The 15,372-nt window shown below is 34.9% G+C and overlaps 1 protein-coding gene across 2 annotated transcripts in view; it reads right to left on the reverse strand.

Annotated features, from left to right (window-relative positions):
• The window catches only part of LOC111057596 (multiple epidermal growth factor-like domains protein 8), a 181,373-nt gene that overhangs the window by 134,763 nt on the left and 31,238 nt on the right, over positions 1-15,372 (reverse strand). For both annotated transcript variants that reach the window (XM_039424112.1, XM_039424113.1), the window contains exons 5-7: positions 9,513-9,691; positions 2,185-2,357; positions 1,553-1,653 (exon numbers count right to left, since the gene is read on the reverse strand). In XM_039424112.1, the coding sequence (XP_039280046.1) occupies positions 1,553-1,653; positions 2,185-2,357; positions 9,513-9,691 (453 nt within the window). The remainder of the gene's footprint in view (positions 1-1,552; positions 1,654-2,184; positions 2,358-9,512; positions 9,692-15,372) is intronic.

Consider the following 15,372-nt stretch of genomic DNA (forward strand, 5'->3'; position numbering starts at 1 on the left):
ACCATTAAACAAATAAATTTAATATAAATTGAATGGTATTTTAGATGAACTATGTGTTCAGAAACAGGGCCTAAAAATTCAAATTTATCTTAGCTTGAATTGAATAATTGATTATTAGGCTGGCCACTAACATTAGAACATGTATGCACATACATCGACTTTCATTGTGAAATCTCAGCGAAACGTTTCGAGCAAAATGTTTTAAGGTTGGGTTTTCGTATTTTCGATTATTGTTGTATATTTTTCTTCGCTGTCCTATTTGAGGTTGAATTATTTTTCTATCATTATAATTTGTAATTTTACTGTGGTTCATTTATTGTTATTGGTTGATAATTTTATGTTAGATGAAGTGTCTGTCTCACACGCGCTCACCCTCGCTCTCCAGAGAGAGTGATGTTGTTAGTTCATATCAAGTCGCGTGGGTGGATCTCGCGTTTTCCTTTTTGATATAATTCATATTTGGCGACACTCTCTCGCAGTTACTGGACTAGTAGGCCTACACAAACTTTCCACAGATCCACCTCTCCGCTCTACTCTTCGGGCCGCACCCTCGTCTCGTCTCTGTCTCGAGGTACCAATATTGAAACATCATCATGTCATGGATATTAGGTAATAAAAAGGACTTTCGCTTTCTAAAACTGTGTCATTCTTCCTAGTATAGAAACCTAAATATTTCCGAACCCGAAAACAACCCTCTGAAGCCTGGCCCATTTTGTGGTCATTGCATTGGTGGCAGCGGTGGGACGTTTAGTTTCTTTTTGTGAAATGTCAAGTTATATTTTCTTGTTAACCCATACTTAACATTAAGGGTTGTCTGAATAATGACATTAATTTAAAGATTAATTAATTGTTATAGTAATAGTAAATTTTAGTATTAACTTCTTTTGATGAACTTGATGGTCAGATGGATTGGTAATAATTTAGCTATAATTGTGTTTAATATTTTGCATTTGTAAGATCTTTATGGAGAGCGTATGGGCAGTAGAAAATCTAAAGCCATAGGTTACTGAAAATAACGTGGAGGAAGCCCTTGAATGTTTCAGACCATTCGGTTTAGTATTTAGCTCAATGTCTAATACTCAGAATGATCCTAGTACGCATGTTTGGAAACTTTTTAGGAAAATAGGAACCAATTCGGGTCAAATAACAGCATATTAGGAGCATGTACACGAATCTCGAAGCATAGCTAATATTGTATCTTCAATCCCATCAGTTTCGCTAACTCCATTTATCCAAACCAGCCTCACGCTGATGACAGCTGAAATGACAAAACAATGTAAGTGGACTGTGAATGCGCATGCGCAGGCATGTTGTACCGTAAGTGGCCAGCCTTACGGTTGAAATAATGTTTCAAGTAAAAATGAACTCTCGAATAGAATACACTCAAACACTCGTTATTTTGAACCGTATCGGCGAGATAAACAAGATAAAATAAGTTACGAGAAGATCTGATAATTATTTCAGAAGTTATTATGTTCAAAGTTTTGATCCTTGAGTGGTCCTTAGGTCACATTTTGAAGGTGAGCGCAATTTTGAAGGAGTAGGTACTCACTTGCAGGCTGCATGAGAATATCGAGCGGACGGTTTTGCCGGTATTGGATCTTCGTCATGTTGACTTGAACGTTTGAATATTCTACTGTGGCGATTTGGCGCCTGTAATTGATGAAAAAACGCAAATTATATTAATTTGACAATCATAATAGCAATCTAGCCTTATTCATTTCTTCAAATGTTAAACATTTCAACAGTTTTAACGTCATTCATAACATTCCATAATAATTTATTTTAACAACTCAAAAGTGCTAAAACTACATGAATAGACTCATATAATTATTTTATTTATAAACCTATCTCTGAAGCCCTACTTTACTTTCTGGGAAAGAATGCTACAGCACTAGGGAGAGAACTGACTACTTAACTTCATGGTGACTACAATTTTTCCATCATACAAGTAACCACCTTTAGAAAACATGGGTAGTATCTCTATTATCTCTAAACGTCTAAGGTCCGATGTCTATAATGGAAACAGGAACCGTGGTTTGGTTAAGTTTGAGCTATCTTCTTGAAGCTGAGGATCATGATGAAGGAATAGATTGATAATATATTTGACAAATTTTGTCCTCAGGAGTAAAGGTTGCTCGTTAGTCCCTAGAATTATAATTACAAATCATTATAAATACTTACTGAAGGATAATGGAGATTGACAGAGTTGTTGATGGGTAATGAGAAAAACACATTATTTAAGAAGGTCTTTTGTCTGAGGCCATACTGTTCTTTCACATTTTCAGCCTTTGCCAGTGCTATAACTCGACTTAGAACTTGCGAGTCTAGAAGACCCGACGATTTTGAAACACCAGCTGTGAACAAAATAAGAATAAATTAGTTTATTAGCCGAAAAAATTGAAAAATTACAATTGATTAATTTGTTTAATAGCAGATTCGATCAAATTCCCATACAGTAAATATAGACATAAAAAGGAGTGTGCTTGCAATCTATATTTATTTATCATTTATAATCAACTTAAGGACAAAGAAACAGACTACAGTCCAAAACTTCTTTTCATCCCAATTTCATATTGAAGTTCTGATTTTTTAATATGTTATTTGGATACATGAGAGAATTTCAGAAACAATTTCATCATGCAAAATTTCCTTGTGCTAGATACAAAGTGGCCAAAAACCTCGTTTTTTCGGTTCATGTTTCATTTACCAGCTATTCTTGCTAAATCCAGTAATCGGACAGAAAAAATTGCTCTCGCCTTTTTTTAGATTATTTCGGAACCCTATATCTCCAATGAGTACCTAGTTATGATTTTTCAAAATATGAGTCGAATTTAAAGAAAAAATTAATTCTGATAGATTTTAGTTTTTGATCAATCTTCCGATTGTTACCATTTAGATGTATGATTCAAAATCCCTCTAGGCGTATTTTGTGCTCTACAATCTGAGATTAGATAGAGCACTCTATCTCATATAGATTTCCAGGTGCACCTGACACCAATGCACCTTTTATTGTGAAAAACACCTAATTTTCAACTTCAACCATCATCAACAACTACATTGAATTGAATTGAATTTTTATTGTTTCACAAAAAAAGACTTATAAAACATATGTAAATGTACTAAATTTAAATAAAATCATATCTATGTTTAAACTATTTCACAAAATAATAGAAACTGTACTCACATGGACCTGCACTAGTGGGACCTGTCGGTCTGTTCGTGAGTAAGAGGTCGCATAAGTATATTGAAATTCAATTTACACAGATAACTTATCTATGATACAGAGAAGTAATATTACTATTATAGATAGCTACCAATATTTAATAGTATTGAATAATACAATATCAAAACTATTTAAATAAAAGATAAAAATACTTATTTAATTTTAATATTCGAGCTCAACTATCAACATTCGCACGGGAAGGGAAACACACACACACACACACACACACACACACACACACACACACACACACACACACACACTACGCACACACATGAGTGAATAAATTCCAAGGCGTTACACATACATTGATTTGATCAATCTACCACACTGATAGTCATTTAAAGATGCCAACCATTCATGTAGCACTTTCTTGTATTTTAGTACAGTACAAGAACCAGGATGACTTATATGGGGGGGGGGGGGAGCATTCCGTAGAATCATATTAATTACATAAGAGACATTTCTGTCGCAAACAGCTCGCGAATTTCTCTCTAAATTGGGATGCAGAAGAAGTCCGCTTCTAGTCCTATGTTCTTGTTGTGCTGGAATATTTAAGTTCATTTTATTCTTGAACGCATACATTAAGACAAATTTAACATAAAGCTTCTTAATAGTTAGAACATTAAAATAAACAAATAAACGTTCGGAAGAATATGTTCTTTCCGGCTTTGATAATAGCTTTCTGAGTCACTGAAAGTTCTGCAATCTTAGTATTACACGCACCACCCCAGACAATAATTCCATATGTAAGGATTGACTGCACAAGTGCGTGATACACTGTCCTCAATTCCTTCGTGTTAAGAATGCCCTTCAGTTTTGAAAAAACAAAAATCAATTTCCGTAATTTTTTTTTCAAGTAGAAAATGTGTGGATGCCAAAATAAATTATTATCAATGATTATACCCAGGTATTTGAACTCGTTGACCGATTCAGTAGTTTATTTATTTATTTATTTACATAAATACATACATACATGGAGACAACAGGTTAAACCCTTATATGTCTCCTTGAAACATTACAACATTCTACATTCAAAAAATTAGATTTAAAATAAACATCAAGCTGAGAATAAAACAAGAGTAAAATAAAATAAGAACAAAATAAATTATATAACAAAAAAAGCATCTTAACAAGAGAAATATGTGTTTTTTATTTTTAAAAAATCCTATCTTATAGCTAGGATTCCCATCTATCCTGAATCTATCTTATCCTATCTATTGCCGAAATTACTTTCCAAGATAAAATATGGGAGGTGGGAAAATATGCACTTAAAATATTTTACATGGGTACAAACCATGCAATACAGAAATAACAAAGAATCATGTGGGCACTGAGAAGAAAAAAAAGAGTCATAAAAAAGAGAGAAAGAAAAATGTCATACGGAAACCTGGCTACAAATATCTATCCTAAATTAAGCCCTTCAGAGTGCTGCGGAATCTGCCACGAGAGCACCCAAAGACGTCTAGGCGCCCAGAAATTCACCTGTATCTAATCTAATTCATTCAATCACCTGGCAATCACAGTTATCATCACACACCTGACCACAAGAATGTAGTTTTAGCAGTAAATTATCCGGAGGGGCACGGTTTTTATGAAGGAATATTGGAAGAATTTTGGTCTTCTTCGCATTCATACTAAGAATGTTGTCGTCAAACCAATTTTTGAGTGTAATTAAGTCTCTGGATGCCTTCTCGTAGACTTCCATCCAGCTGTCTGCCTCAAAATAGACTGCAGTGTCATCAGCAAACAGTAGCATTCTACCCGATATATCAGATTTGATAATGTCATTGATGTATATAAGGAATAAGATTGGCCCAAGTGTGCTTCCTTCGACAACCCCAAAATCGATACTTCGCACCTCACTATTGACAGAATTTGTATTGTTGTTATTTATATTATTGCTATTAATTTCATTGTTACCACTATTGTTACTATAACTGAATGGACTATTTATGTTTACTATTTGTTTGCGACCCGACAAGTAGCTTCATGAGAAGCGCCAATTATCCCAATATTTTTCAATTTATTAAGCAATATTGCGCGATCGATAGAATCGAAAGCCTTTGCCAGGTCAACAAACAGCAAAAGAATATATTTGTTATTATTAATGCCTTTTCTCAAGTAGTCACTTAGTTGATAGAAGCAGTTGGAAGAGTTGCAGTCGTTCCTGAATCCGAACTGGCAATCAGATAATAATTTGTTCATTTTTAAATATTGAGACAGTTGGTTTTTGTAGCATTTTTCAATAACTTTTGAAAATACACTCAGTAAAGATATTGGACGGTAATTATTTTTATCTCCCTTATCACCTGACTTGTATAGAGGAATAACCTTAGCCAATTTGAAAATATTGGGGAAAATACCTGAATTGAAACTACAGTTAATAATATGACAAAGTGGAATAGTAATAAAATCTATGCCATTTTTCAACAAATAACCCGATACATCATCGCAGCCAGGAGCAGAACCTCCGTGCATTTCCGCCACACACTGTCTAACCTCCTGCTCTGACACTTCTCTTAAGGTGAATTGCTGGACAGGAGGACAGACAGGGCGGACTGGAGCTCTAAGTCTCTGGTTTCTTTGCTTAATCTCATCAGCTAGCCTGGCTCCAACATTAGAAAAGTAAACGTTGAATTCATTTGCTATATCTACCGCAGACTTGGGATTGTTGTCGCTATTGTTACATTTTGTGTAATCATGAATAGGAAAAGAAGCAGTTTTGTTGCTAGACCCTGATATCTCGTTTATTGTTTTCCAAAAATTTTGGGGTTATTTTTTGAATCTAATAGTTCCTTTTGAAATATTCTTTTTTGGTTTTTTTAAACAATTTACTCAACATACTGCGATACTCATTATATTGCTGAATGAGATTGGGGTTGAAGGGCTGACTTTTAATTAATCTGCTTAATCTATTTCTTTTTTCTATGGATCTGATAAGCCCATTTGTGATCCATGGCTTTAATTTTTTGAATTTATTACTATTATTACATCTATTTATAGTTGTAGAGCAGGTCTGATGGAGCAGAGCTATAAGCTCCATGAACTTCTCAGCACAAAAATTAGGATCCTGTGAAGAGATTACTTCATCCCATGACTGTTCGGCCAGAAGTTTGAAGAATTTTTCATTATCAATTTTCTTGAATTTGTTGTTTTGAATATGAGAGCTATTGTTATATTTATTATGCTTTATGGTGATGCCTATTGCGTAGTGATCCGTGATATCGGATTTAAATACTGCTGGAAAAAGAGAATTAGTATCTGGGTGTCTAACAAATGAATGATCTATACATGAAGAAGAAAAAGGAGTTTCCCTAGTTGGAGAATCAATGCAGCAAGCAAAGCCGGCTTCATAAAGCACGTCAAGATACCTGTTGCTTAGGCTGCTAGTTTGTTCATTGAGAATATCACAGTTGATGTCACCGACAATTACCTCTATCTTATTATTATTATCATCAGTATTTTGTACTGACAAAGTACATTGTCCTCACATTGATATTTCGAACAATGAAATAAGTTCATGAGATTATGTTCTATGAAAACCACCCGTCAGATGCAATTCATATCAGTATTTCCTAGTGAAGAGGCGCGCATAAGGACACCTCAAGAATCAAAATTTCAAAAACTTATAACTTTTGACACAATGCTCAGATCTCATCGTACTACACTTCATTGTTCTCGACTCATCAAGGCGGTCCAAAAGCCTTGTACACACGTACGTACAGATTCGCGCGAACAATCGTATGTACATATGCCTCAACATTCACTGTACGTCCTTGTGGACGCGATCCACGTATGCCTCAGCATTCAAAAAGCTATCTGATTTGCAGACGACACGAAGACATGGTAGATGTAGATTTTCCACAACATGACAACAATGGCGTCATTCCATCATTGAAGATAGTTATCACAAATTGCAGCAGTAACATTTTATTTCAATGACTTATATAATAAAATCAAAAATAAAACTTGACAAACGATGTTGGTGGGTTGAACGATTGTAGGTTGAAGTAAGGAAATAAATTGCTACATGACATAATATTGACAATTCAATCTTTCTTAGGTTGTCAAAACATTATGTTGTTAATATACTGAATCTAATTCAACTAGTTATCTAAACAAAAAATGATATCATCATGAGGGAAGCAATAACTCCACAAGAACGATTGGCTCTAACTTTGAGATTCTTGGCATTAGGCGATTCATTTGTTGGTTTCCAATATCTATTCAAAATCTCAAAAAAAGAAAAATTCTACAATAATTCCAGAAGTTTTGATGACCTAATCAAAGCACTTAACACTGTCTCACAAAATTGACAGTCTTCTTTAAGGAAATTAGCCATAAATTGAATCAAATACTAAATTGCTGCCAATTTTAAACTAACTCTGCTTATACACATGACAAAACAAGATTCTCCAAAAGATTAGCTTCAAGATTTACCTTCAAGGGAATACTAGTTCAAAGTTTGAATAAATCTCTCTATAGATAGCCTCTATAGCTATCTAAAACGTATAATATCATATTGAAGATTACAATTTTAATTAACAACTCTGATTGATAACATGAAACAAACACAAGATGATTTGATAGTCACAGTAAAATAATATTTGAGCTATACTTTCTTTTAAGAACCCTGTAGAGAAGCTTTTTTCACTTAAATTATGCAGTTCTAAATTTGTTAATCATGATACGAATTATATACTCCATGCATGTTTCTATTTAAATATTTGACAATCCACATATCCTACAAAATTACAAAAATCCTACAATTTACAATTAGTTATTGGATCACAATTTGATTTGTCATTCATTAACCCAATTCATTGGAATTAGGTTATGACGCCTTCAATGTTTACGTTTTGCCTCACCCGTATGGCAAAATCGCGTCCACACGTACATTCAATGCTCGCCCGAGGCGCCTTTGAGCACGCCAAAATACCGACAAGGTTCCGGTTCGCCCACATGCCTCAGCGAACAGTGTCCACACGTGCGAATGCAAGCCCATACACGTATGCTCACCCGAGGCAAACGTACGTGTGTACACCGTTAAAATCATGCATCATAAGTCAAATTCGGTCGAAAAAGTGAAAATTCATAGTTGAGTGTACATAAGCCCATACTCCACTACACAAAAAAGTGGCCAATTTCTATATTCTAAACTTTAAAGTTATATAATCTAAAAAAGGCGACAGCAAATTCTTCTGTCCGATTACTGGATTTGGCAAAAATGGCTGATAACTGAAACATGAACCGAAAATACGTGATTTTTGGGCCACTCTGTATCTAGCACAAGGAAATTTTGCATGAAATTGGTTCTGAACTTCTCTATGTATGCAAATAACATATTAAAAATCAGAACTACAATATAGATTGCAAGCACCAATGTTTATAGTGACTGGACTAATCAGTTACAATGATTTTATGAGATACCAAGTGGAAGATACAAAGAAAAAATACACCATGAGTCCAAGAAGTGGGCACTGAGGATTTTTTCAGAATAGTAGCTAGGATCAAGCAAGTTTTCCGTTATCATCAACTATGAATCTATTAATAAAGGCAAATATGAATGCTACATTGAAGAACAAGAGATTTTATAAATACATTTGTAAATGAATGAAAATGGATTTGCAATAATATGCAATATTGATCTAGAGCTCTGCAAACAGAATGTTTTAACGAGTTCAGGCAAGTGCGTGGGTAATGTGAAGAATGATGATGATGATGATGATGATGAATGGAGCTACATATCTTGGTGGGTTTTGCTCCAAAACCGGAGACAGGAGAGATTTTTGAATTCGGAAATTCAAATTATATTTAGCGTAGTCGGCTGAACTCTCATACGCCGCAATACCAAATTGAAATTGATGTAATCAGATGGATAGATATTAACACCTTAATATTGTGAAAATGGACTCATTAAAAATGAAGAACCCAATACATAACCTGTAACTTGAGTGTTGATAGGAAATGACATTGGGTAATACGGCAAGGCAGAACATCCGAAAGGATCTCTCTGCCGATAAAAGCCATAAGAGTAAATAAATAAATAAATACGGAAAATGATAAATTTCACTCAACAGAACCCAAAAGTTATCAACCTACAAAAAATAATAATCCCACAACTTGGAAATTCAAGTGAACAGTGTCAACAATCAGTTTATTATTTTCGTTTTACTTGTAGAATCAATCGATTGTTTGAGCTTAACGGAGTAAATTAATCTGTCAATGGTTTAATACCAATTTACAATGGATTGACTAAGTTTATGAGTAAAACAATTCTCACCCATTGGTGTGCCATGCTCGTCCTCCCAACTGCTAGTGTTGAAACGAAATACTACTAGATCACCTAAAACGTGATTGAGATCATAACCTCCAAAAATATAGAGAGAATCAGTCTCTGAAGAGTAAATTGCTGAGTGCGCAGCTCGGGGAGACATTCCTCCCTCGTATAACCAGTGCCATCTGCAATCACACAATCAAAACGTCAAAAAAGGGTGTATTTGTCTTAACATTACTGGAAAGTTTGAACTTTGCAACCTTAACATTTTGAAATAGTGTAATGCTAAGAAACATTGAAGGAACCAAACAACTAGGTGTACAAAGGGAACCTCCCTGATAATATTACAATTTGATGAATTATGTTCTGCGAACTCACTGCAGAGAAATACTTACAAGGTTAAAAAACTACAGACCCTCTAAGGGCTACATGCTAAAAATCTGCTTTTGTTGCTCTTCTCAAGATCTCAGGATGTACTCCATCACATCCAGCTTAGTCGAAATATTTTTGTATTTATTCAATTCAATTCACAATACAAGATACATTTATAGACAACATATCTAAAAACAAATTTGTGAATATTTTCCCCACATAGACGGATCTGTATGTGGGGAAGTAACAGTACAAGAAGTAGCCTATAATAAAATAATAAGTATAATATATCTATATTATATATAAAAGAGAAATGGCACTCACTGACTGACTCACTCGCAGAACTAAAAATCTACCGGATTTGGAAAAATTTACAAAGATACGCCCAAAATCTGCGTTTTTTTTAGCGTTTTCTCAGCTTTATCGAGAACAAATGAACAGAAAATGTTCAAATTTAGTACAGAAGCTCAGCTAGGGTGTAATAATGTTGTATTAGAAGGAATTTAAAATAACGCCAAAGATACGCCCAAAATCTGCGTTTTTTTTGCTTTTTCTCAGATTTAACGAGAACAAATGAACAGAAATTGTTAAAATTTACTACAGAAGCTCAGCTAGGGTGTAATAATGTGTTAGAATGAATTTGAAATAACGTAAAAGATACGCCACAAAATCTGCGTTTTCTCACCTTTTTCTACAATTGATGGAAATATATTCAAAAATTCAGTACACAGGTTTAGCTGAGGTGGGAAAATTTTAAAGGCTAGACTGGAGTACAATAATTCTCATAATATCCTAGCGAAGTTTTCCACCCTGCACTAAATAATTGAAATTAATCGGTGATTAAATCGAGCGAGGAAGTACTTCGATTTTCTTGATGGAATGGAGCATGCTCAAACGAAAAAACGCAGGCGAGCGAAGCGAGCCCGCTGATCTCATTTGTGTTATTTGCTTGAATGTTGTAGGGAGTTGGGTGAGTGGTAAATAAATTGTTATGTTTATTCAAGTACAGAATTACACTTTTAATATAAGTCTGTCTTAAAGTTGATACCTTTAATTCTAGGAAAATATCTCTACTTAAGTGAATTCGAGGTCTTCCCAGGGCCGCTCTTATCATGTGCTTTGGTAAGATAAAAAGTTTTTTTTTACATGAGAATCGAAAGCAGCACCCACACACCTCTATAATATATTGGAATAATGAATGTGCATATGCGAAATAAATTTTACTAGTAATATCTATATTTCTTATTCCATTTATTTTGTAGAAGATATGGATCAAATACTTCAAGTTCGAGCATAAATATTCGATGGGGATTTGTCCAACTTAAGGTGCTGGTAAACTAATATTCCTAAGTATTTCATAGTTTGTACTCTTTCCAGTGTTTTTATCTCCTGTTCCTCATTTTCCATGTTTACACAGTTTGCATTCATATTCAAATTCATAGTTAGGCTAGCTACACACACATCGATTTTGGTCGTTCGATAAAAAATCGAACGACCAAATTCCAATGGTAGCGCAATGAAATAAATGGGTGATTACAAACACATCGATCAACGATTTTTATCGTACGGACGCACTACCTCCGTAAACGGAGGTAGTGACGGACGTCGTGTAGTGGTCGTCTCTTGTCTCGACTAAGCACGACATCGTGTAGTGGTCGTTCAGTGGTCGTGAATACAGTGGCGCATGTGATCAAAGTTCGTACGAACTTCCGAGTAGAGTGATCATTATGTCAATTCAAAAAACCAACTTTAATGATACAAGGCCATCTGATCTCAAGAGAGCACCGCAATGAACATGCGCACTTAACTTTTCCATTAAATCAGTTCTTTGAATGTAACATATTTTATGATGATGGTTACTGAGCACTGATTGGACATTTCGAATAGCATCAACATAATATTGTCATTCAAATGCAAAAACCTGATTTTTTTAACCTTTTATTTCATTTTATAATGTAAAAATTCTCATTCATTTTACGATGTGAGAAGAATCTTTCCGGTACACAATCAGTTGATCGATTCTTGGTCGCAATCAGATGCTATTGCCGCTACCGGGTCGGTACTCTGTATGTTAGGTTTGGATGATGTACTCTAAGGATTCGCTTTAGTTCATCAGTTGCTTCAGTCAGCATGAACCCTTTCAAGGCTCGTGTTGTAGCTATGTGGTTGTTGCATCGTCGGCGGAAACGAAGGCATAAAATTAGAAGTCAATGGGTTCATCCTATTAATCAAAGAAGAACAGATTCTGGGATTTTCCACACGCTTTACGAGCAACTTCGAAGTGACGAAGACAAGTTTTCAATTATTTTAGAATGTCAAAAGCAAGCTTCGATGAATTACATGAGAAGTTGCGAGGTGCGATTAGACACCAAAACTCTAAAATGAGGAACAGCATAACGTCAGTGGAAAGACTTGCTGTAGCATTGAGGTAATCAAAACTTTTATTAGATCTTCATTCTGTTTTTATAACTATTAAAATCATATTAATATATTTAGGGCACAAAAAAACATGCTCTGGCTTGAAGGCTTTTAAACTAGTCCGTAATGGGAGTGGGTGATGTAAAATAAATAAATGTTTTTATTGCATAGAAAGCTGTACAATTACAGATATGGCAAACGTCAATAAATTATAAAAACAAATGTGAGTGGTGAATACAACATTTCTAACACAAATATTTGTACAGCGCATTCCCAACAATAATTATAATGAAATAATATAATGTAGTCAACTTAAACTGCAGTAGCCTGTATGCCCGCTATTTGTTGACATTGATCAATAATTATATTCATTGAATATATTGAACAAAAAAAAAAACAAATTATCTCACTTGTAATCTCTTTTATTATTACAAATTATTATGGTAATTAATGTAATTCAACAACGCAGATTAGATTCGATTATTATAAAAGATATAAGTTCAGAACTAGAAAACAACAATCTATTTTTATTATACTATTTTTTGACATGACAGACTTGATGACACTGGAATCAATCAGTAGGATGAATAATCTATGTTTCCAGAGGAGTCAGACCAAACTGTGGGTGAAAAAACTCCTGAGTTATTGTCCATTGCTGAATGGTCAAGACTGTCGAATGAATTTGAACTATGTGATTGAGTGAGGAATCCAGAGAATGTAATTTGAGGTCGTGACTGAGACGCCTGGGAAGGAGTTTGTTGTGTGGTAGGTGGTTGTGTGAAAGCAGTGTGTGTGTTAGATCTGAGAAGGTGGTTAAATGGTAGGAGTGAAAGAAGGCGGAGGGTGGTTGGGTTGAGTGTGAGGTATATAATATTGTTGTGTGTGGGGCGGAACTGGTTGAGGTTGAGCATTCCTCTTCCTTTCAGTTATTTTTAAAATTATTTGTAGGACGTTCATTTGGAACTCCAGTGTTTCCGCTTTGGTTGAACGTATTCATGTACGGCAAAAGGCTGAACAGGAATGACTTGTTGCTGTCTGGATCCTGTTCCGGCTGCTGGAGAGCATTCAACATTTGGAGTTCCAGTTCATCAATCTTTCTTCTTTTATTATTAGCTATCCTCTCAGTTCTATGTTCTATGAATTCAGTGACCTCTTCGTCGAGTTCCTCGTTGGATGCCTCTGGATTTTCGGTGTTATCTAAACTGTCAGCTGTACTTCTTGATTCGTAGCATTTCAGCAAGAATTTCATTTGGTCGTTGAACACGTATTTCTTCACTTTCACTGCACCTGCACCGCTTTTCTTGTTACTTTTTACTTTTTTCATGGATCTTGAGAATACATCGCGAAGATTTGTCCATCTCCTAGTTACTTCTTTAACTGTGAAAATAAAAAATATATAATAGGAATGAGTAGGTGTTTTAAGTATGTTTTCACACTTCATTACAGTATTGATCATGTTTCATACACAGTGAGTTTTTAGATTTAACCCACGCTTTTTTTCACAATTTTTCATCAATTCTCTCTAGACCACAACTTAACCTTGTGCTGGTAATGGGTTAAATTTTTGTTATATTCTCATTATTTTCTCAAGGTTTGATGGAGTTCAGAGTAGATAGAAGACGAAATATATGAATAAGTGTGGGCGTGATAAAAAAATAAATCTCTAAATCATAATTTAATTATAAGTAACGAAGACTTGCACATTTTCAGGTATTTCGCAAGTGGATCCACATTTACTGATCTCCATTACTCGTATAGAATGGGTGTCTCAACAATACGATCCATTGTAGAAGAGGTGAGCAAAGCTATTTTGACAGTTATGAGGAAAGAATCTATGCCTGAACTTACTAAAGAAAAGTGGAAAGCTATAGCATTGGGGTTTGAAAAGCGTGCACAGTTTCCTCACTGTCTTGGCGCCGTAGATGGGAAGCATATTCGCATTATTCGACCAATGCATAGTGGATCTATGTTTTACAATTACAAAGAATATTATTCTGTAGTCTTATTGGCAGTTGAGGACTCGAACTATGAGTTTGTTTATGTTAATGTGGGAAGCTATGGCAAGGAATGCGATTCGTCAATTTTCAAAGAGTCGACCCTGTGGAAATCCATCGAATCTAAAAAATTGGAACTACCCTATGAGATGTGTCTCCTCGGAAGTGAGAGTCCAAAAATGCCATATTTCTTCGTCGGTGACGAACAAACATTTAATGAGACCGTTTGGTGGATCACACCTAACATTGAAGAAAATGATTTTCAACTATAGACTGTGCAGAGCTCGAAGATATGTGGAGTGTGGATTTGGAATTTTGACTAATAAGTGGCGGATCTTCCATAGACCCCTCAATGTAGAACCAGAATTTGCAGTGGAAATTGTCAAAGCTTCTGTATTACTCCACAACTTTGTCCGCGATAGGGACGGCTATTTACCTGAGGACACAACGACAATTATCGGCCTTGAAGATTTACCTCGGGATAATATGGCAAGAGGAGGACTCGAAGCCAACTCCTCCAGAAATATTTTGAGTGATTACTTCCTAACAAACGTTGGATCTGTTTGGTGGCAGCTGAACAAAATTTAATAGTCTATTCTTGGTTTTCCCAAAGGAAATCAACTTTTTTGGAGAAGGTGTTGTGTAGAAAATGCTAAGAATATTGCAAAGATGAGTAATTTTCACAAAGTTCCATTATGAAGAATTTTTACGGTAGTTTGATATAATAAAATATTATTTGAGCACTCACCATAATGAGTTTTTTCGTTATCCTCCAACTCTTCGAATTTGCTGTTAAGTTCCTTACACACTTCCATCCATGTATTTTTTGTGACAATTCTATCCCTGTATACATCCAAGGTTTTATCCCAAAGAACGGGCCGTGCTTCTACCAATACAATGAGGTGTTCATTATCAATTATTGTCTCAACCATTTATTGATAGTATGTTGTACTGGAAAGCTTCTTCTCAAGAACAATACACGAACAGTAGTGTCGGCAATTTATAGTATTCCATGAATTTTACACAACAAATAAAACATAAATCTGTTGCTATGGCAACACATCTGATAGCTACACTACTTT

Source organism: Nilaparvata lugens, chromosome 3 (genome assembly GCF_014356525.2).
Source record: "Nilaparvata lugens isolate BPH chromosome 3, ASM1435652v1, whole genome shotgun sequence".
Taxonomy (NCBI): Eukaryota; Metazoa; Arthropoda; class Insecta; order Hemiptera; family Delphacidae; genus Nilaparvata; species Nilaparvata lugens.